Below are 24,271 nucleotides of genomic sequence, written 5' to 3'. Positions count from 1 at the left end.
CAGTTGCCAAGCGTCTGAATTTTGAATCACGTGACCTTGGGGGATGATGCTCCAATGGTCGTAAGTATGAAAAATGGTCATGAGCCACTTTTTCCAGTGCTGTTGTAACTTTGAACGGTCACTAAATGAAAGGCTGTAAGTCAAGGACCACCTGTATTTCTAGATAGCAGGATTAGGACCTCCTTTTTCCTGATGGCTGTCCCTCTAATGGTGCATCCTAGAATTATAGGGAAAATTTCATGAAAAGTTGCAAGAACTCCGTCGCATGGCACACGGACGAATTTTTCCTGTGAGGCTCAGTTGACGAACCCTGAGCAATTGTGTTCAGCGTGTCTCTAAATAAACTTTTCAGCTGAGTGATCCATCCATCAAACATGCAAGCCCGGGCACTGTTAATATTTACTGGATTACAGGGTGTCTTTCCAAAACCAAACACGTCGTTTCTTTATTAAGAAAATCCCCAGTGCATTTAAATATTTTCTAAAAAGCTTTTTAACAAAACAAACGGCTCGGTTTTAACACTTTTACATTACTCCAAGTAAGACCGTCACCGGTTGATCAAACAGCAAGCAGAAAAGAATGAAAGACAGCTAAGGGGATGCTTGCCAACTCCTCAAGGCATAAAATAAGAGGCCCAAAGGAACAGGAGAAGAAGGGTGCAAAAATAAGGGCATCCTTCACTATATTTACTGTATCCAAATTTTATGTTTTATCTATTAAGTTTATATCCCATCTTCATTATTTTTATAAATAACTGAAGATGGCAAACATACACAGCGCTCCTTCCTCCTCCCATTTTCCCCATAACAACAACCCTGTGAGGTGAGTTGGGCTGAGAGACTGGCCCAAGGTCACCCAGCTGGCTTTCAGGCCTAAGGTGGGACTAGAGATCTCCATCTCCTGGTGATTGGTCCAAGTCACCCAGCTGGCTTTCATGCCTAAGGCGGGACTAGAACTCACCGTCTCCTGGTGATTGGCCCAAAGTCACCCAGCCGTCTTTCATGCCTAAGGTAGGACTAGAACTCTCCATCTCCTGGTGACTGGCCCAAAGTCACCCAGATGGCTTTCATGCCTAAGGCGGGACTAGAACTCTCCGTCTCCTGGTGATTGGCCCAAAGTCACCCAGCCGGCTTTCCTGCCTAAGGCGGGACTAGAACTCACCGTCTCCTGGTGATTGGCCCAAAGTCATCCAGCCGGCTTTCATGCCTAAGGTGGGACTAGAACTCCCCATCTCCTGGTGACTGGCCCAAAGTCACCCAGCTGTCTTTCATGCCTAAGGCGGGACTAGAACTCACCGTCTCCTGGTGATTGGCCCAAAGTCACCTAGCCATCTTTCATGCCTAAGGCGGAACTGGTACTCTCTGTCTCCTGGTGATTGGCCCAAAGTCACCCAGCTGCTTTTCCTACCTAAGGTGGGACTAGAACTCTCAGCCTCCTGGTGATTATGCAACCTTAAATCCGTACAGTCGTAACTGGAAAGAGGAGGCTGGGTTACTTTGGGTCAGTCATTCTGTCTCAGCCCGACCTACCACACAGGGTTGTTATTGTGGAGAAAGGTGTGTTGTATACGTTCCCCGCTGTTTCTTTTTTCGCAATTCAACAATCCAAGCAGCCAGGATCAGCACTAAGAAAAGATATTTGGTGCCCCGCAGTGGTGAAAAGATGCTTCTGCATCTGCCCTTCAAACAAAGGACTGGAAAAAGGCATCAGGGACTGGAATAAAAGAAGTCAGCAAATATACCAGAGTTTTTGGAAAGCGTCATCAGTAAAAGAAAACTGTCATTCAGCAAAAATGTTTCCGTGTCCCGTACAAGAAAGCAAAGGGATTGATTTAAGAAGCAACGTAACTGCAACGGTGCAGCATTCTTTGCACATAGTAGGTCTGTGGGGTCCTTGCTGCTCTCTGAGCTTGCTTGTTTTCTTGCAGACCTTTCTTTATCCAACTAGGTAACATCATCAGTGCTAAAGGGGGAAGGAGTTTGCTCTGTATTGATATATTACTAGCTTGCCCTGCTGGGATGATGGGAGAGTCCTTGGTGGTTAGTTGATTAGATTGTGATTTACTGTTTGATTGTTTGTCCTAATTGGTAGTTCCTTGATTGGGGTATAGAATAGAAGAGAGCTGGAAGGGACCTTGGAGGTCTTCTAGTCCAGCCCGCTGCTCAAGCAGGAGACCTTATAGCATTCCAAACAAATGGTTGTCCAACATCTTCTTAAAAACCTCCAGTGTTGGAGCATCCACAAGTTCTGAAGGCAGGCTGTTCCACTGGTTAATTGTCCGCACTGTCAGGAAGTTTCTCCTTAATTCCAGGGTATTGCTTACTTCTTCACTGTTGGTCTGGTATTAATCTCTGCTTATCTGGGTGTTGGTCATGGACAAGGAGATGTTTTGTTCTGTTTGTTTCCTTTTCGATTGTCTCAATCAATCAGAATAGAGCTGTAAGGGACCTTGGAGGTCTTCTAGTCTCTTTTGAATGGTATGTAGTTGTTGTTTATCTCGGTGCGCCTGTTGATGGCTGATTTGTCTGAGTGCCGGACTTCCAGGAACACTCTAGCATTTTGAGGTTTGTCTTAGTCTAGGATTCCCACAGTTTCCCATTTGAAACTATGGTGAAGTCTACCCATGTGTTGTGCAATGTGACTCTTAGCAGTCCCTTCATGGCTGCCACTGATGACAAAAGGTTTGTGCGTTGGACGATAGAGAATAGCCTATAGAAGTGAACGCAGTAAGAAATCCATGAATTTATCCTTCTCCAACTGGGTGCCCTCCAGCCCATTATAGCTTGAAATTCTGCTTAGCAAGCACAGCTGGGGAAGTTCAAATTGGTCTAGAAAGCATTAAAGGTCATTTTAAGCCCTTCTGCTAAAATCAGGGGAATTTCAAAGTGAGATCAACCTGCCTGTTCCCTAATTTTCAGGGAAGGTACAAAAGGTAAACAACTCTCCTCTTTGGCCGAAGGAAACATTGGGTACCACTTTTTATCCATACTGGCAGTTTATATTCCCAATAAAAGAGAATATTTGTAGCTCAGGGGTGAACTGTGGGGACCTTGGTGTTTTCTGAACTTGGCTGTTTTCTTGCAGACATTTCATGACCCAGCTAGGTAACATAATCAGTGCTAGGAGTGTTTATATACAAGTGGCTTGCCCCGTAAGCCAAAGAACTACTAACTCAGACAGTCAAACAGTAAACAACAATATCCAAATCAAGGAACCACCAAGAACATTCCCACCAACACTGACAAGGCAAGCCACTTATAAATAAATGTTATAAATGTTTGATTGAGTTCCTTCTTCACAACAAAGGGTTGAGGAAAAAATATTTTGAGCTGATGTGTATGATCTATCCCTGGTAGGTTGATTTCCGCTATTTTTAAGTGTTGAATTATATGCTCAATACAGTTATAAAATTTCCCTGGATTAGCCTTATATAAACTAGTGATATTTGCAAATTTGGAAATTTTCTTTTTATTTAAAAAGTTTTACAATACATTTTGACTTTAATCCCCCCCTCCCCCACCCCCACCCAACCCTCCCTATCCCTCTCCCCCATTCCCTCCTCCCCCCCCCGACTTCCCAGAGCTAAATACAGGGTATAAAATCAAAAAACAAACATAAGCACCCCTATGTTATCAGCAATAAACTATTAATTCTATCTCCCTCTAGCTCATGTAAAATGAATACAAACAATATTAATATTACAAATAAAGTAAAAAAGAAAAAGAGGAAAACAGAAAAAGAGCTTTACTCAGAATAGATTTTCTTAATCCCAGTCCTTATTCATATTAATTTCAAAAAAAAAAGAAAAAGAAAAAAACTTTCACCTACTATTTACATTCTCCAACCTTTCTCTAATTTCTAAACAAATTCTCAGTTACGCACCAAAAGCGCCTATCTCTATTAACCTAATAATCTCCAACCAAACTAAACCATGATCAAGAATAATTCTTGCATGTATCACGCCAAATGTCTCGCAATTCCAAATCATCCTTAAGTTCAAATAAAAAGAGTAAAAAAAAAAGGTTTAAACAGTCTGTAAGACAACTTGTTGTTAATTAAGAGCTTGGATACCCATTCTTAGTTCAACACATACTTTTAGTCCATAACCCTAATATACTTTTCTAACAAGCAAATAACATCAATCTTAAATTATGTTAAATATTAAAAAAAAAACTTTCTTTCTCCTCTATGATAAATTTAATCCATTGACATTCTAATTTAAAAATTTAATCACCAATCTTAACGCCCCAAAGCTTTTGGAGCACGTCTGTCATGACCCCCAAAACTTCTTTGGACCGCGCCCCTCCCACAGCTTCACTGTAAGTACACTCTGGAGATTCCATAACTTTCTGCTGGTCTTGCTCTTGCTCTCGTCTCGCTCTTCTTAGGGCGGCACGCGTCTTCCTCTGGCCTCCTGCAACATCCAATGAAACTGTATCTTGATCCCCTCCAACACCATTGTCCTCTATCTGTCTGTCTGCAACATCTTGAAGCTTTCCCTCGCCGTATCCCTTTACAGCTTCCAAAAATGATAGGGGGGTTGCTTTTAACACATTGCTATAAAAATCACGTGCCTGGGCCACAGTAACCAGACGATGTCTTTTACCTTCATGCATCACCACCAGTCCAACTGGAATCTCCCATCTAAACTTAATATCACATTTCTTAAGTTCCTGTACAAGAAATGCAAAATCTTTCCTTCTCCTTAAAATCTTCGGAGGAATCTCTTTTAAAACCAAGACTTCTTGCTCAGCCACTACCAATTTAGTATCATAAGCAGCTTGAATAACTTCATCTCTAATTACTCTCTTTGTAAAATAGACCACCACATCTCTGGGTAACTTCCTCTGTCTTGCAATCCATGAATTTACATGAAAAATTTTGTCCATATTTCCCTCAATTTCAGATGCTGGCTGGCCCAATACCCCTTCCAGAGCCTCAGAAATCAGCTGCTTTAAATCTTCTTTACAATTCTCCTTTAAACCCCTGATTCTAATAGCATACTGCATCTGATGATACTGAACAAGGCTCAATTCTCCGTCCATTTTATCCCTTATATTTTCATTTTCTAATACCTTTGCTTCTAATATAGAGTTCTTTTGACTGAGATCCTTCACTTTTACATCCAGCTGTTGCACACATTCAGCTACAGATTCAATCATAGACAACATGTCCACCCTCATTGCTCTAAACTTCTCTTCCATCTTCTTCTCCAATTTCTCCATTTTCTCCTCCATTTTCTCCTCCAGCTTTTTCAACTTTTCATCCATCATGTCAGACATCAATTGTGAATGCTTTCCAAGAGCATCTTGTAAATCCTTAAGCGTCAATGCCGGAGGAGGTGCAGGAGGAAGCAAAGCTTGCAATGAGGTCTGTTGCACCAGGGAAGACCCCGCACTCCGAAGAGCTTTAGAAGTTTTAGCCGCCATCTTCCCCCACTTTCACTTATTGCGCACTTTCACTTTAAAGCTATAAAATCCATTGAGCTAGAGAGTAAAGATAAGAGTCCACATCACCTTGACCTCCTGTACCGCTCTGCCTGCATCTTAACAATCAAAAGTATTTCCTTTTGGCAGGGGTGGTTGCTAACGCCTGGCTCTGCTCCATAAATCCCGGAGCAGGGGCGCTGCGCAGCTCGGAGCAACCCAGGCTTCGGGGGGGCTCAATCCTTCAGCCGCCCAAACTCTCAGCTCAGGCGGCCCCGGAGAGCTCAACCCCTACCTGGGGCCTCACCCCCTCCTCTTCTCCCGAGGAGGGGGCTTCAAATCCATCTAAACAGCTGATCGGAAAAACACAGCTGCGGAGCGGGCAGCCCGAAAACGGCTGTCTTCGGCGTCGCGTCGCCACCGGAAGTCCTCCCCAAATTTGGAAATTTTAAGTTGGGTAAACTTCAACTCCCAGAATTCTCCAGCCAGCATGCTTAAGATGATGAACCAACTCCCAGAATTCCCCCGCCAGCATGCTTTAAGGCTGGAGGACTTCAACTCCCAGAATTCTTCAGCTAGTGTGCTTTAAAATGATGGACTTCAACTCCCAGAATTCCCCTGCCAGCATGCTTAAGATGTGTAGACTTCAATTCCCAGAATTCTTCAGCTGGTATGCTTTAAGTCTAGATGATGGATTTCAATTCCCAGAATTCCTCAGCCAACCTGCTTTAAGGTGGGAGGAGACTTCAACTCCCAGAATTCCCCAGCCAGCGTGCTTTAGGATGTGGATTGTGGACTAGAACAGAGCCCCCCCCAATCTTTTGGGCGCCAGGGACTGTTTCATGGAGGGACGTTTTTCCACAGACCGGCGGGGTGTGTGTGTGTGGTTTCATGTGCTGCCTGGATCCCACGCATGTGCGGATGGAGCCTCATTTGCTTATGCTGCCCGGTTCCTGTGCTGGTCTGCGGCCTTAGGGGTAGGGGACGTTTGGACTAGAAGACCTCCAAGGTCCCTCTCAAGCTTGTTATTCTATATTCTATGTCAGGGGGGTCTGCAAACCTGGCCACTTTTAAGACTTGTGGACTTCCACTGCCAGAATTCCCCAGTCAGCATGCATTTACCCCTCCCACCCACCCCATTGTGCACCGAAATAAATAGATTCATGCTTTTGTGCTGCAATTAACACGTGGAAGAGCATCTCCCAAAGAGACAACAGAGAAGCGTTTGTTAGTCAGGATGGGGGTGTGGGCAATGGCTGTTGCTGCCAGACTGCCCTTTTAATCAGCCTTAAAAAAAAAACAACCACAAGGGATGCTCATTAGAATGTAAAACAATGATTTCCGTGGCTAATCTCTGCATTGAACACTTGAGCCGAAATAGATTGGGGGGGGGGGGGGAAATGTAAACAATCACCACGAGTAGGATTGACACCAACCAATATGGCTCAAGATGGCATCAAAGACAACTTATATGGCAGGGAAGGACAACAGATTTGAGGGGCTTCCTCCCACCCACTGCCTCCCCCCCCAGCAAAACAGCCATCCATCATCACGGGCGGGGGGGGAAAAATACGCAGAGTAGTTTATCCTTCCAAAACAGCCTGCTTCGTGGAAATAATAATAATGATATTAAAAAAAACTTTATTAAAAAAATAAAAAGATGTCAGCACAGGCAATCCTCGACTTACAACGGTTCGTTTAGTGACCGTTCAAAGTTAAAATAGCACTGGAAAAAGCGACTTGACGACTGTGTTTCACATTTGTGACCCTTCCAGCATCCCCATGCGATCAAAATTCAGACGCTTGGAAACTGACTCATATTTATGACGGTTTCAAGTGTCCCGGGGGCATGTGTGTCACGTGATCCCCTTTTGTGACCTTCTGGCCATCCCAGTCAATGGGGCAAGTGGGATTCACTTAACCGGTTTACTAACTTATCAACTGCCATGATTCATTTAACAACTGGGGCAAGAAAAGTCATAAAATGGGGCAAAACTCACTTAACCATAGAAAGCTGGGGCTCCGTTGTGGTCGTAAGTTGAGGACTATCTGTAGCTACTATCTGTAGAGGTTGAAACATATTTAAATCTGAAATAAAAAGTGGCCCATGATAAAGACTGCTTTTTTGGTACATATTTATGGTGTTAGGTACAGGGGTAGGCAACCTTGGGTCTTTTATGACTCATGGACTTCAACTCCCAGAATTCCTGAGCCAGAATGGCTCAGCATGGAAACCTCTCCCTTTTTCCTCAGCATGGCTGGCTGAGGAATTCTGGGAGTTGAAGTCCACGAGTCATAAAAGAGCCAAGGTTTGCCTACTCCTGGCCTAGGCCGCTTTATGACTCATGGACTTCAACTCCCAGAATTCCTGAGCCAGCATGGCTCAGCATGGAAACCTCTCCCTTTCTCCTCAGCATGCCTGGCTGAGGAATTCTGGGAGTTGAAGTACACGAGTCATAAAAGAGCCAAGGTTGCCCTGTCTTAGGAGGAAGGCATAGAATTCATGGTTTGGCAAATTTAAATCCTCGAGTTTCCATTTTTATGAACTTAGCAAACTAACATTACTAATAGCTGTTAATAAGGGCCTTAGTTCTAGGTTGCTTCTCTCCTTGATGAGTTTCCATCCGTTGCTTCTTCTCCTGCCTTCAGGCGCTTTGGAAAATAGCTTGACTCCCTCTTCTCTGGGGCAGGCCCTCTGCTTTATCTACTTTTTATTTAAAGCCATCAATTCGGCTTTATTCCCACACACTTTCTAAGTATAGGTAGTCCTTCACGTACAGCAGTTCGTTTAGTGACGGTTCGAAGTTACAAAGGCACTGAAAAACGTGACTTACGACCGTTTTTCACATTTAGGACCATTGCAGCACCCCGTGGTCAGGTGATCAAAATTCAGACTCTTGGCAATTGACTTGATGCTTTACAACGGTTGCAGTATGTCGGGATTCCCTTTGGCGACCTTCTGACAAGGGGAATCAATGGCGGAAGCCCGATTCACTTAACAACAGTGTTACTAACATAACCACTGTGGTGATTCACTTAACAGCCATAGCAAGAAAGGTCGTAAAATGGGGCAAAACCCATTCAACAACTTTCTCAACAACAGACAACTGTGGTCTTTTAAGTCTCTGCGTTCTTCCTTGCTCTCTTTAATCTAAGTTCCACCTGAACCCACACATACATTTAAGCAGAACGCAACTGCAAGCTGGCCAACCTGGTTATTGCTGCCAACACTGCGCCTCTTGCCAACGTGAAAGAAAGACAACAGCGAAGAGGTGGAAATTGAGGTTATGGCTATCAACAAGCGTTTAGTCAGAAAGCCCCAATCCAATCTAATGTCTATTCAGAAAGGTTTAGTCCCCTCCTTTGATTCGCCTGCTTGTACAATTGGGTAAAACCAGATTATAAAGCTAAATCCTTAACGGATGGGGATTTCATTTCTGGGGCTGCAAAGACTGTGCTTTTAGCCAAGTCTTATCGGCTGTGCTGGCAGAGAGATTACTCAAGACGTCCTTGGATCAGAACGGAGCCTTACCTGGCTTAAATCAATTAGGCACTTAAGGGCGAAGCTGTCAAACCGCAAATGCCTGCCAAATCTGCACATCTTATTATTTCCTTGGCACGGCTGCCTTTCACGTGGCTTTAAAAAGAATGCTTTGGGAGGGACTGAGAAAGCCGCTGAAAACAGTACAAAAATCTTTATTCAGAAGCCACTTCAGGAAGGGACGGGATAGAAGACAAAAGGGGGGGAAAACAAAAGAGGTTTTAACGGAACAAAATTATCGCATGTATTAGGAACAAAAAATGAGTTTGCCATGAGATCAAGTTTCCGCCTTAGACACAATGCTTCAGCGTTGTACCGATAGTCCTTGACTTTCAACTATTTGTTTCATCATCGTCATCACCATCATCAAGTTGGAAGGGACCTTGGAGGTCATCTAGTCCAACCCCCTGCTCAGGCAGGAAACCTATACCATTTCAGACAAATGACTCTCCAGTCTCTTCTTAAAAACATCAAGTGTTGGAGCATTCACAGCTTCTGGAGACAGGTTGTTCCACTGGTTAATTGTTCTAACAGTCAAAAAATTTCTCCTTAGTTCTAGTAACCATTCAAAGTTCTAACGGCAAAGAAAAAAGTGACTTACAGCCGTTTTTCACACTCATGACCCCATGATCATGTGATCAACATTCAGACACTTGACAACTGGCTCATATTTATGACGGTTGCTGCATTCTGAGGGATTCCCCTTTTGCGACCTTCCGTCAATCAAAGTCAAGGGGGAAGCCAGGTTCAGTGAACAACCAAGTTCCTAACTTGACAACTGCAGTGATTCACTTAGCAATGATGGCCAGAAAGGTCGTAAAATGGGACAAAACTCACTTTACTGTCTCGCTTAGCAACAGAAATTTTGGGCACAACTGTAGTCGTAAGTCAAGGACTTTCACCTGTAAGTTGAAGTATACTTCTATTAAAAAATAGGGGAAACTGTGTTTGGGGCAAACGGATGTCAAATAATCACAATCTGTCCTCATTATGCTTTGTGGAAGATTGAAAAAAATGGGGGGGGGAAATGTACCCCAGTGTGTTTTAGTTATTCACTCAGTTAGCTGAACCATGAAATGGGCAGCAGATAAATTTGACAGATAGATAGATAGATAGATAGATAGATAGATAGATAGATAGATAGATAGATAGATAGATAGATAGATAGATAGACAGACAGACAGACAGACAGACAGACAGACAGACAGACAGACAGACAGACGATAAATAGAGATAGATTTGTAAGACAGGCAGACAGACAAATGATAAATAGAGATAGATTGGTAGACAGACAGACATAGACAGAGAGACAGACAGAGAGACAGATGATAAATAGAGATAGATTGGTAGATAGATAGATAGATAGATAGATAGATAGATAGATAGATAGATAGATAGATAGATAGATAGATAGATAGATAGATAGATATAGATATAGAGAGAGAGAGAAAGAGAGAGACAGACAGACAGACAAAGATAAATAAATTCTGTTGCTTCTTCTTTTCTATTAAAAGTTTTGTGATTTTCTGATTTGTCCTGAAATATAACTCAGAGCGTACAAAAAAAGAGGGGGGGGGGAAGGGCACATTGCACGATACAATTTAATTGTCAAATAATCCTGATCTATTCTCATTATACTTTGTGGAACCTTGAAAAAAATAGAAAGTAAAAATGTACCCCAGTATATTTTAGTTATTCGGTCAGAGCTGCCTAAACTGTGAGATGGTTTAAATAAATTACATAGATAGATAGATAGATAGATAGATAGATAGATAGATAGATAGATAGATAGATAGATAGATAGATCAGACAGATACATTCTGCTTCTGCTTCTTTCCTACTAAAAGTTTTGTGATATGGGGCTCTCATTTGCCCCCAAAACATAACTTAGACCATAACGAAAAGGGGAAAAAAAGACACATGGATGATACAATTTAACCTGCACGATTGTCAAGTAATTCCGATCTGTTCTCATTATACTTTGTGGGAGCTTGAAACAAAGATGCACTCAAGTGCATTTCAATTGTTCTGGGGTCTCATTCGCCCGTATTGTCCAAACATAATGCAAATCAACAAGGAAAAGAGAAGGGGGAAAAATAGGCACATGAACGATTCAATTTAACCGCCACGATTAGCACATCTCCTCGCAAAATCCCTATTGAAACATCCGTTGCAAATCAAAGGGGGGTGGAAAGAAAGCATTAATGAGACTTTGGCATTCTATTTTCCTCTCTGAAATGTGTTTGCATCATAAGGAGGACAAAGCTGCTGGAAACACACACACACACACACACACACACACACAGGCACAAAGAACAAATTAAAAACCACATCATTTTTTGTTTTGGCCGCTGCAAAGCTTCGTACAGTTTTCTACTTCACTTGCGCCAAAGGGAGGTTGCAAGGACGCCTCTGATTATGCAATGAAATCTTTTATTAAACCGAATCTCATTAATACACGATAATAAATAACGCCGCCTGGGATGGCTATGGCCACCTCCAGTGGACGTGCAAGGCTTTTCTCAGATTGAGGTCAGACTGGGATTCCCAAAAGACACATTAAGCTAAAAGTTGGCTCAATCTGGCGGCATAATGAAGAACACAATATCCTGTTACGGAAAACCCAACGCTGCTTAGCGGCTGAGGGGACTAAATCAGCAAGGGTGAGAAGCCCTTACTGTAAATAAATTGGGAGAGAGAGAGAGAGACGTTATTTTTTTCAAAATAAATAAATAAATAAAATAAACCATTGTTATAAAAAAAATAATTGCCTTTAAATGTAGGCCAGGCTTCAGCAGCTGTATTTTGTTGGTTTGTTTCGGAAACAGCCTTTGGATGAATGTTCATTTGTTCACTTCTATGGAAATATGGGTTTTGAGGGGATTCAAATAAAGGATGCAAGAATACCGTGCTCTAAGGCAGTGTTTTCTCACATCTGGCAATCTTTAATTCCCTTGGAGAATTCTGGAAGTCAAGGATCCACAGGACGTAAAGTTGCCTAATTTGAGAAAATGCTGTTCTGAGATGCCCTTGGAAGTAGCTCTCTCTCTCTCTCTCTCTCTCTCTATTTACTTACACACACACACACACACACACACACACACACACACACATATGCATATGCATATACACAGTGCTTTTTTTGTAAGAAAAAAGGTGCCGGAATTCAAATCTTGTTAATCTTTTATTTAAAAAATTATATTTTCAGTTCTTAGCATAAATTTAATTTATTGCATTGAAGGCAAATGTTCATAGTAAATTCCAAAATTTTGTCCAATTCTCGTCTGGCAAAACCTCTCAACTCCTCTCCTTGCTGTTAGTATCTATGGCTGAAGCAGCCCGCACACACCATTTTAATGATTTTGCCACCAACCTGCTACGCTTGATATTCAGGTCCACGTGGACCAAATGTCAAATTTTCAAAAGTGACTTTTAAAACTTGGAAAATCCGGCAAAAAACGGTGCCAGTGCGTTCCATGACAAAAAAAGCACTGCACATACATACATACATACATACATACATACATACATACATACATTCTATCATCTATCTCTGCCATTATCTATCAATCTGTCATCTTTTATCGATTATATTTTATTATCTATCATCTGTCATCTTTTATCGATTATATTTTATTATCTATCATCTATCATCTATCATCTCTCTCTCTCTCTCTCTCTCTCCTATCTGCTTCCCACCCATCTCACCTAGTTAAACAGTTCAAGAGGTGCAGAGGGAGCCATACCATTGTACATCAGCTTACTTAATTCTGATTTATCCTACTCAGCACCACTTTTCCCAAAAAACCCTACCCAGAAATCCTTCCAAATGAGAGGCCCCTGAAATTGGCACTTACTTGATCCCTGAGACAAAGCTGCTTGGGAACATTAGCAGCAGACTTGGGTTTCCTTCCAAACATTTTCAGGCAATTAAACCAGTTAAAACAAAATTTCCTGAATCTGTGTTGCCCTTGGTGCTCTTGGCTTTTTTTTTTTGCAAACATTTCATTACCCAACTGGGTAACATCATCAGTGCTAAGAGGCAGTGGAGTTTTCCCTGTTTATATACTAGTGGATCGCCTTGTCAGTGTTGGTAGAAGTGGTCTTCAAAACTTTTGGTGGACCAAAATACTTCTCCCCAGCAATCAATAAGTAGATGAGCAGAGAGTAACACAAAGATTAACACTAGATTAACAATCAAGGTGTACCCCAATCAAGGAACTACCAACTCAGATAAACATTCAAAGAGTAAACAAGAGCCTAATCAGGGAACGACCCAGAACTCTCCCACCAACACTGAAGGAACTAGTATAGCAACAGACAGCAATCCCCACTCCCTTCTGGCACTGATGATGTTGCCTAGTTGGGTCATGAAACGTCTGCAAGAAAACCACCAAGCTCAGAGAGCACCAAGGACCCCACAGTTGTCACGCTCCTCATCCTCCTTTTGCGATCTTCTGATGAGCAAAGTCAATGGCGAAGCCAGATTTGCTTAACAACCGGGCTACTAACTTAACAAGCGCAGTGATTCACTTAATAACGGTTGCAAGAAAGGTCGTAGAATGGGGACAAACCTGACTTAACAAATGTCTCACTGAGCAACAGAAATTTTGGGCTCAATTATGGTCCTACGTTGAGGACTACCGGAAAAAGCTGGCAAGGGTCAGCTTTGGTCTCTTTACATGGGACAGCTCCAAATTCAGTTCCCCAAATCTAGCCCCCCCCGCCCCCAACTACTTCCCAAATGCGTCTTGGACATTATTCCCAGTGTTCCTTTTCAACTTGCTAATCCATGGAACGATTTTGCCTCCAGAAGCAGTGAATGCTCCAACACGGGAAGTTTTTAAGAAGAGACTGGACAGCCATTTGTCTGAAATGGTATAGCGTTTCCTGCCTGAGCAGGGGGTTGGACTAGATGACCTCCAAGGTCCCTTCCAACTCTATATTCTATTCTAATGTGCCAAAATCACAAGGATCAGAGAGAAGAGGGTTACCTTTAAAACCTAATATAATTTTTAAGGAAAGCCTGAAGCCAATTTAGTATGCCCACAAGGTTGGAAATACCTGCTTGTAACCCTTCCTATTTCTTTTTACCACATCGTAAACCATATAATGTGGGTCGCAGTGGCTCTGACGTTGAGCTTGTCGATCAGAAGGTCGGCAGTTTGGCAGGTCGAATCCCGAGTGCCGCGTAGCAGAGTGAGCGCCTGTTACTCGTCCCAGCTTCTGCCAACCTAGCAGTTCGAAAGCACGTAAAAATGCAAGTAGAAAAATAGGGACCACTATGGTGGGAAGGTAACAGCGTTCCGTGCGCCTTTGGTCTCTAGTCATGCCGGCCACACGACCACGGAGACGTCCTCGGACAAGCGCTGGCTCTTCGGCTTTGAAACGGAGATGAGCACCGGCCCCTAGAGTTGGAAACGACTAGCACGCATGTGCAGGGGAACCTTTACCTTTACCTTTAAACCATATAATACCATAGAAATAAAGGGATCCCGGGTGCCACAGATTTGTTGGTTTTATTACAGATTACTGCAGGTGTCTGTCTAAATACAGTAAAGAGGTCCAATTTCATGTAGGCAGCCTAAAAAAAAAAAGAGACATTTTGTTTATTCCTAAAACATTTGACTGCCTGTTTGCTCAGTTCCTGCATTATAAGCAATATGTGGAAGACGTTTCCTAATTTACCTTTACGTGAAGAATGACAATAAGATGCCCCAAACATATTAAAATGGGACGGAGTTTAGGGATTTTTGCTAGGAATTTTTTTAAAAAAATGGTCTAGACGTTCTTGGAAGTGAGGGGACCACCTGGTTTTTTTTTTATTATTATTAAAATTTATGGATTTAAATAAAAGTGGCCAAAAACACTTGTAAACAGCACTTTGTGGATTCCTTTCTCAGCTGCAGCAGTCTCAAGTTCCCCGGCTTCCAAAATTCAGATTACGTGTTACACGTTAAAGTTTCTGCTGCAGGAAGAAAGGACAAAATTTGAGATAAGGGACAGCAGACTAACCCAGATCTGCTTTTAAATGACATATTTGGATGACTCAAACCTTCTCCCTCAGTAAATAGAAAAGGGCCGTAGAATCACACTCCACACTTAACAACCGTTGCAGCATCCCCACGGTCACGGGATCAAAATTCAGACGCTTGTCAACTGTCCCGTATTTATGACGGTGGCAGTGTCCTGGGATCATTTGATCACGTTTTTGCGACCTTTTGACAAGCAAAGTCGATGAGGCAGCCAGATTCACTTAACAACCGTGTTGCTCATTTAGCACCCGCAACGATTCACTTAACAACTGTGGCAAGAGAGTTCGTAAAATGGGGCAAAGCTGATTTAGCAACTGTCTCATTCAGCAACAGAAACTTTGGGCTCAATAGTGGTCGTGAAGTCGAGGACTCTCTGCGTGATGTGGGATTTACACTGGTCCAGCCATTCTCATCGTCAAAACAAGAGAACTTCAAACAGATTTATACTCTTCCAATTAATCAAACCTCATAAAGGGAGAATGCCGAATAACAGAGTTGGAAGGGACCTTGGAGGTCTTCTATTCTGGGGGGGGGGTGTGTCACCAAGCCCCCTCCTGGCTACAGCCTGTTTGGAACTGGGCCACGTGAGCGGCTGGCTGGTGCACAAATGCACACAGCTTGACCTGTGTCAGCAGAAGGCTGGTGGGCACACACATAGCTTGTCTTGCGCAAGTGGTTCCCCCATCCCCACTTGTCGGGCTGCCAAGCCATAAAGGTTGGGGACCATAGTTCTAGTCCAGCGCCCTGCTCAAGCAAGAGACCCTATACCAGGGGTAGGCAACCTTGGCTCTTTTATGACTCGTGGACTTCAACTCCCACAATTCCTGAGCCAGCACAGCTCAGTATGGAAACCTCTCCATTTCTCCTCAGCATGGCTGGCTCAGGAATTCTGGGAGTTGAAGTCCACAAGTCATAAAGCGGCCTAGGCCTAGGCCAGGGGTAGGCAACCTTGGCTCTCTTTATGACTCGTGGACTTCAACTCCCACAATTCCTGAGCCAGCACGGCTCAGTATGGAAACCTCTCCCTTTTTCCTCAGCATGGCTGGCTCAGGAATTCTGGGAGTTGGTCCACGAGCACAAAAAAGCCAAGGTTGCCTATCCTTGCCCTGTACCATGCCAGACAAGCGACTGTCCAGTCTCTTCTTGAAAACCCCCAGCAATGGAGCACCCACAACTTCTGAAGGCAAGCTGTTCTGCTATTTCATTGTTCTCACTGTCAGGGAATTTTTCCTTAGTTCCAGGTTCTTTCTCTCTTTAATGATCTTCCACCCCTTACCTCTTGTTCTGCCCTCAGGTTCTTTGGAGAACAGAATTAGAACAGAGTTGGAAGGGACCTTGTAGGTCATCTAGCCCAACCCATCGCCCAAGCAGGAGATCGTATACCATTTCTGACAGATGGGAGTCCAATCTCTTTCTTAAAAACCTCCAGTGATGGAGCGCCCACAACTTCTGGAGGCAAGCTGTTCCATTGGTTGATTGTACTCACTGTCAGGAAGTTTCTCCTTAGTTCCAGGTTGCTTCTCTCCTTGGTTAGTTTCCATCCGTTGCTTCTTGTCCTGCCTTCAGGCCCTTTGGAGGGGAGAATAGCTTGACTGCCTCTTCTTTGTGGCAACCCCTGAGATATTGGAAGGCTGCTATGATGTCTCTCCTGGTTCTTCTCTTCGTTAGACTAGTAAAGGTAAAGGTAAAGGTTCCCCCGCACATGCGTGCTAGTCGTTTCCGACTCTAGGGGCCGGTGCTCATCTCCGTTTCAAAGCCGAAGAGCCAGCGCTTGTCCGAGGACGTCTCCGTGGTCATGTGGCCGGCATGACTAAACGCCAAAGGCGCACGGAACGCTGTTACCTTCCCACCATAGTGGTCCCTATTTTTCTACTTGCATTTTTACGTGCTTTGGAACTGCTAGGTTGGCAGAAGCTGGGACGAGTAACAGGCGCTTGGGATTCGACCCGCCAAACTGCTGACCATCTGATAGACAAGCTCAGCATCCTAACCCACTGAGCCACCGCGTCCCTTGAGTATGTCTAGTCCCTTAGACTAGACATACTCAATGCCTGCAACCGTTCTTTATTTGTTTTAGCCTCCAGTCCCCTGATCCTCTTTGTTGCCCTTCTCTGCACTCTTTTTTTCTAGAGCCTCAACATCTTTTTTGCATCGCGACCTGCAGAACTGGATGCAGCGTGGCCATCAAATGTGTTTCTCGCAGAACGTACACTTTAACCAAACAATTGATCTATTTTTACAGGTGTAAGAATGCCAGCAAGAAAACACCGAACTAAATTGCCATTTTGCGCTCTGAGAAAAAATGCCCAGTTTATTTCTAATTCAGTCTGCGGTTTATCACAAAGCGTGATTGGGGAGGATGGAGCGATAAACGCTCTCTCTTAAAAATAACAGTTGCGTCTGCATTTAGACACGCGAGAGCATTTGGGAAGGTTACTCTGTTATTTGTTTACGGTCTAGATTTGGAAAATAGGATTGACTTGTATTCTCCATGGAGCTCAAAATCGCAGCTGGTAAGAACATAACCAGCCTAAAGTAGCTGGTAAGAGCTTCAGAATAATCCCTTTAATGTAATATTATAAACTGATTGGGGGCACCCATCATCCCCTTTCAGAAGTGGCTCACTATACAGGTGAGCTGCAATTTGAGAACAAGTTCAAGTCCGCTTACGCAAAAAATTGTTCTGCGGGGCATTGTGCAGTTCTGTTTTGAATTTGGAAGCTTGTCTGGAGAACTTCGCAGTGTTTGCAACTGCTACCAAATTTAATTTGTTTTTAGCCTAGAGCACAGGTAGTCCTCGACTTACAACCACACAACTGAGTTCAAAATTTCAGTTGCTAAGCAAGATGGCTGTTAAGTGGGTTTGGTCCCATTTTGCGACCTTTCATTCCACGGTAAGTGAATTGCTGCAGTGGTTGTTAAATAGCACAGTTGTTAAGTGAATCTGGCTTCCCCATTGATTTTGCTTGTCAGCTTTGTGCCAGCCATGTGCTGCAGCTGCATAAAAGGCCAACACAGTTCTAGGCTGCGTTAACCGAGGCATGGAGTCAAGATCACATGAAGTGTTAATACCACTTTATGTCTTGGTAAGGCCACACTTGGAATACGGCATCCAGTTTTGGTCACCACGATGTAAAAAAGATGTTGAGACTCTAGAAAAGGCTAGAAAAAATATAAAGAATGGTTGCTGGAAATGGGTATGTCTAGTTTAATGAAAAGAAAGAATGGGGTGACATGTTCCAATATCTCAGGGGCTGCCCCAGAGAAGTCAAGCTATTTCTCCAAAGCAACAGAAGGCAGAACAAGAAGCAATGGATGGAAACTAATCGAAAGAAGCAACCTAGGATTAAGGAGAGCTGGAACAATTAACCAGTGGAACAACCTGCCTCCAGAAGTGGTGAATGCTCCAACACTGGAGGTTTTTAAGAAGTGACTGGACAGCCATTTGTCTGAAATGGTATAGGGTTTCCTGCCTGAGCAGGGGGCTGGACTAGATGACCTCCAAGGTCCCTTCTAACTCTGCTATTCTATTCTATTCTATTCTATTCTATTCTATTCTATTCTATTCTATTCTATTCTATTCTATTCTATTCTATTATGTCGCAAAAGGTGATCACATGATCCTGGAACACTACAACCATCATAAATACATGCCGGTTACCGAGCAGCTGGATTTTGATCACGTGGTCATGCAGATGTTGTGATGGTTGTAAGAGCGAAGACCAATTGTTAGATAGATGAAATATAAATAGATAGCGATAATATAGTTGATAGATGATATAGATGGTACGTGATAGAGATAACTGACAGATGATAGATAGCTAGATATAGATGATAGATTGTGAGATGCTAGATGTTAAGATAACTGACAGGTGAAAGGTGGATAAATTTATATATATATGAGATAAATATTGATAAGATGATACATAACTGTCAGATGATAGATGATATAGATAATAGATAACATTGATGAGATAACTGACACATAGGTAAGATAGAGATATAGATTAGCAATAATACAGCTGATAGATGATATAGATCAGACATGTCAAACACACGACATCACGTGACATCGGGCAACATATCCGGAGAGATTCGCCATTGCCGGCAATGGGGTGGGCACAGCTTCTGGATAATTGTCCAGCCTGCGGGCCGGCAGTTTGACACCCCTGATATAGATAACTGACAGATGAAAGATAGCTAGATATAGATGACAAATTTATAATAGATGATATAGCTGATGGATAGATAGATAGATAGATAGATAGATAGATAGATAGATAGATAGATAGATAGATAGATAGATAGATAGATAGATGTGGCTAATAAATAGATGATAGACAGATAATCTAATGGAATTAGATGGGAAGAAGCTGAGGAGATAGTGGAAAAACTGATCAAATAAGGATAGGGCATCCTTATACAGAACCCAGCCTGCCAAATATTTGTTTTTAATTGAAAGCATTTCCCACAATGTTTAAGAGTAAAGCGCTGCAAAGTGATATGCAGAACAAGTGAAAAAAAGGATGAAAATACAGGTGATGGCATTAGAAATAGACATCTGGAAATGACAGGATGACTCTGCTTCTGTTCCGCCAGCACATGGAACCATCAAAGCTAACGCCAAAGAAAAACTCTTGGAAGCTAATTTAAGAGAAATAAAGTTGATTTGAGTCTACATTCCAGCTTGCCTGGTTTCTGTAGCCCGGCAACTGTTCATTTTAATGACCATAGTTCCAAAAAGAATCTAGAGATAATTCTTAAGACTGGGGGGATTACATCAAGCAATAAGTAGAACTGTTGAATTATATGCTCCAACACTGGAGGTTTTTAAGAAGAGACTGGACAGCCATTTGCCTGAAATGGTATAGGGTTTCCTGCCTGAGCAGGGGGCTGGACTAGGTGACCTCCAAGGTCCCTTCCAACATTATTATTATTATTGTTGTTGTTGTTATTATTATTATTATTATTAGGGACGCGGTGGCTCAGTGGGTTAGGACGCTGAGCCTGTTGATCAGAAGGTTGGCAGTTTGGCATGTTGAATCCCGAGTGCCGCGTAACAGTGAGCGCCTGTTACTCGTCCCAGCTTCTGCCAACCTAGCAGTTCGAAAGCACGTAAAAATGCAAGTAGAAAAATAGGGACCACTCCGGTGGGAAGGTAACAGCGTTCCGTGCGCCTTTGGCATCTAGTCATGCCGGCCACATGACCACGGAGACGTCCTCGGACAAGCGCTGGCTCTTCGGCTTTGAAACGGAGATGAGCACCGGCCCCTAGAGTTGGAAACGACTAGCACGCATGTGCCGGGGAACCTTTACCATTATTATTATTATTATTATTATTATTATTATTATTATTATTATTATTATTATTATTATTATTATTATTATTATTATTATTATTATTATTATTATTATATCCAGCAATAAGCAACATGTCAGGGCTGTATATTCTTTATGCTTAAGACTTCTGGGGAAAACCAACAAGATTTCTTTTTAAAAAAAATGCAGACTTTTTATTCCACCAACTTCCAAAGATCTTTACAGTAAAAGCATCAACCAAAGTAAAATACATAGGTGCATACGAATGTACAAAATTACCAGCAAATACAATCTTATTCAAACATCTGCTTGCTTTAAGGCTTTCACAAATGCTAAGAAGCTGGTAGTCTTCTCCACAAAGCAGGTGGTCCATGCTGAAGACTTGGGGTGAAGACAAGTATGACCACCGAAGGGTGAAAAAGTCAAGGTGGTGGCTGCAACTGTCTTGGTCTTGCTCCTTTTTAGGTGTGTTACACAAATGACATACGTTAAAAAAAACTTACTTGGTTCCATTTCCCATTCCTGATTTTTTAAGCCAGGGGGATCCCATCCTAGCAACTTTTAAGACTTGTGGACTTCAACTCCCAGAATTCCCCAGCCAGTATGGAATTCTGGGAGCTGAATTCCACAAGTCTTCAAGTGGCCGAGGTTGGACATCCCTGTGGATGCCCTTAGGAAGCTACAGAGACTGATCCCAGCTTGCTGCACAATGAATGTGGGTTGACTTTGGGAGCCACCTCAGTGCAATGGTAGTGAAGTCCAGGAAGAATCACAAAATTCCTACCTTTAATTACGTCCTCCAATGCCATTCTCTGCTTGCCTCTGTAATGTGAGAACCTCAATCCTTGCAGGAAAAGCCAGTGAGGAAATTCTTCCCTTCCCTGCCCTGCAAGGGCACCATTTTGAAACCAAGACTAGATGACTGTTTTACCTGACAGAATCCAGGGGGAAGTAGTCACCAGTGGGTGTAGCAACGGTTAGCCATATGCTGTTGTTGAAAGAGGAATTTGAAAATTGTCTCCAGCACTTAAATATTACTGGGACATTGTCACACGTTACACAACTCAGCATGACCTAAAGACTCGTTTCTTCTCAAGAGGTCTGGAAGTCAGTCACATGAGAAGATCTTGCATGATGGATCTACTAAGCTCACACCATCCCATCTCCGTGACTTCTTCTGTCTGGCCTTGAACGATGCAGAAGGAAGATGTTTCTAGCCAATGTTCAATCTTGAAACTCATGAACATCAGAAAGGGCCTTGTAATGGATGTCATCTTACATTATCTATTGAGATCTTTAATGGGACCTGAAGATTTCGTACAACATGGATCTCACTAGATCAGGGCTTTTCAACCTTTTCACCCACTGTACCACCTTTAGGATATGGCAACATCCGAGTACCACCAGTTGCCTAGCAAGGTGTCAAAAACTTGATGATACAAACAAACAAAAAAAAGGAAAAAAGTGATGAAGTACAGGTAGTCATCGACTTACAACAGTTAGCTTAGTGACTGTTTGAAGTTACAATGGCACTGAAAAAAGTGCCCCCCAAGCCACAGCCGAGCAAGACACCTGCCTGCCCGCACTCTTCCTCCTGTCCGAGGTTTTCATTGTTGTGAGCATTTCTGTTGAGGATTGGCAGCAGGGGTGGGGCAGGGGGGTGTCTGGTTTTTATTCCCCTCCGCCCACTGGGTGGTTGCAGCAGGTTGTGGTCACTTCACATGACCCTGGGAGACTGTGACCATCATAAATATGAATCAATTGCCAAGCATCTGAATCTAAATCACAAGACCCTGGAGATGCTGCAACGTTCCAGCTGATCGGCGCTTCTTCTGGGCTCAGCAGAAGCGCCAGGATCAGTGCCGAGCTCCAGCTGGAGCCTGGCGCTGAACCTGGCGCTTCCGCTGAGCCCTGACAGCCCTGCAGTTCCAGCCGTCTCTCGTTCAGGCTTGTCCGGTGCTGACACCAATTCAGCTCACTCCCCTCCCCCACTACTTTTCTAGGATGGTCGCGTACCACCTGCTAGGTGCCAACGTACCACAGGTGGTACCCGTACCACTGGTTGAAAAGCCCTGGGCTAGATAACCAATATGACCACTCATACTCTTCAATCTACACATTCTTTAAGGTTACCTGTTGTTGGTGTGCCTCTGTTATTAGATGGCCTCCTGGCTCTTCGTTTATACCTTCTCTGTACTTTCAGCCCTTCAATAGATTCAGGATTCAATTAATTTTTTCCCCTAATTATTACAACCCCCAAGCCCTCCCTTGCTTATATTCAAATGACAACATATTATTTAAGACAACTTTATTCTAATGCTTCAGAAGCTTTCCTTCAATTACTCCATCATTGTATTTTTTTCACAAAGAGGCAAATGAAAAATGATGAAGCTCGTGGGTCAATATCTAACACGCCATGATGATTTATTTGACAATGATTAAGAAAATGATTAATGATTAAGAAAAATGTTTGTCCCAGATTGAAAGAAAGGAAGATGAGTTTGGGAGAGAGAGAAAAAAAAAGGGAAGGAAAAAATTATACCACATAGTTAATAAGCTGTTCTAAAATTGCTACTAATGGGTTTATAAGTTCTTATGATATGTTCCTTACAAACTTGTTCTACTCAGAAGAAATGGACATTACAAGAGATCCAATGGATATGAATTGGCGTTCCCAATTATAAGATTAATTCCTAACAATCTCATCAGCCTTGATGTGACACAAATTTTGACCATCACTTATAAGGTCTCAGACTTACATCTTTAATTAAATGTACTCCGGTGCCTGAGACTTGATTTGATTCCCCAAAATATTTGAGGATGCATTTATATTTGACACAAATCAAGTCATTATGCAGAAAACTAAATAAAGTCCTGGTGAAGAAGCATAGCACTGATTCATTCTATATATTTTCCTAGCAAAATAATGCCTGCAGACCTCTTCATAATAAAAAAATATGTTGGTGATAGGCTCATGAAATATTTAATTCTTGCTACCCGCTTATGCCATAATATCTGTTTTGCCAGTTCTGATCGTGGATAATATTACATAAAAGTGCAGAATTGCTTATTTACTGTAAAAAAAGCTACTTGGTTTGGTCTAGCTTTCCCAGTTCATGGTAGGCACACTGTGATTGTTTAAAAAGGCCAAAGGATAGGGAATGGGAACACAGTCTCCAAAGTTTCAGCAAACCAACATGGTTTTGATCAATCTTCCTAAGCTGGTAGCCACTAATCTAATTCAATAATCAATCTTTTTGCAAGCGTTGCGTTTTGTTAATCAAATTACACTCATATAAACTCAACATCTCCTCCTTACCCCAAGGGAAAAAAGTAGTGAGTGAAGTAGGCCCTATTACATTTATCTGGAAATGATCTCATTGGCTTCTTCATATAAACCTGATTCTTTCCACAAACAGGCTGGTGAGACATAATAATAAAACGAAGATGGGACAATCAGTTTGCAGCAGAAGAACCCAAGACCCAAGTGGTTTCTCCTGCCTTTTTAACATCTCTAAAGTTTTCCCAAGATTACACTAATTGTTGTCCATCCTAGGTTGGATCTGTTCCTGAAAGGAATGGTTCAGCCTCTTTTAGGAGAAAGACAGGGAGTGGAGTCAAGAGAGGAATTAGCCTGGAGTCCTTACGTTCCCGCAAATGGCCTCCAGGCTAGTTCCTCTCTCGACTCTGCTTCTTCTCCTACATCTCCTCTGCTTTCTCTGCAATGTTCTGTAATAAGAAGGGGTCCAATCCGTGACTGGTTGGAAACGCCAGTCATCTTGATGGATGGATGCTCCCTTTCATTCCTCAACACTTGTAGAGACAGGGACGCGGATAAAGGTACCGCATCACATCTTCCTGTCTGTCATGTTGCAGAAGAGAACGGGAGGCGAGGCGGGACGTTTTTGGACATGGTTGCTGAATTTCCATTCCGAGTCAACTTTTTCCGT

General features: G+C 42.8%; 1 protein-coding gene across 1 annotated transcript in view; it reads right to left on the bottom strand.

Annotated features, from left to right (window-relative positions):
- Window positions 1-20,510: 20,510 nt before the first annotated feature.
- The window catches only part of BRIP1 (BRCA1 interacting DNA helicase 1), a 118,359-nt gene continuing 114,598 nt past the window's right edge, over window positions 20,511-24,271 (bottom strand). The window contains exons 21-23 of the mRNA XM_081346670.1: window positions 22,455-22,526; window positions 21,253-21,309; window positions 20,511-21,143 (exon numbers count right to left, since the gene is read on the bottom strand). Coding sequence (XP_081202796.1) covers window positions 21,299-21,309; window positions 22,455-22,526 — 83 coding nt within the window. The 3' untranslated portion in view covers window positions 20,511-21,143; window positions 21,253-21,298. The remainder of the gene's footprint in view (window positions 21,144-21,252; window positions 21,310-22,454; window positions 22,527-24,271) is intronic.

The sequence above is a fragment of the Vipera berus genome (genome assembly GCF_964194415.1).
Source record: "Vipera berus genome assembly, chromosome: 1".
Classification (NCBI taxonomy): Eukaryota; Metazoa; Chordata; class Lepidosauria; order Squamata; family Viperidae; genus Vipera; species Vipera berus.
The sequence above is the reverse complement of the archived record's forward strand: the minus strand, read 5'-3'. Positions and strand labels throughout refer to the sequence as shown.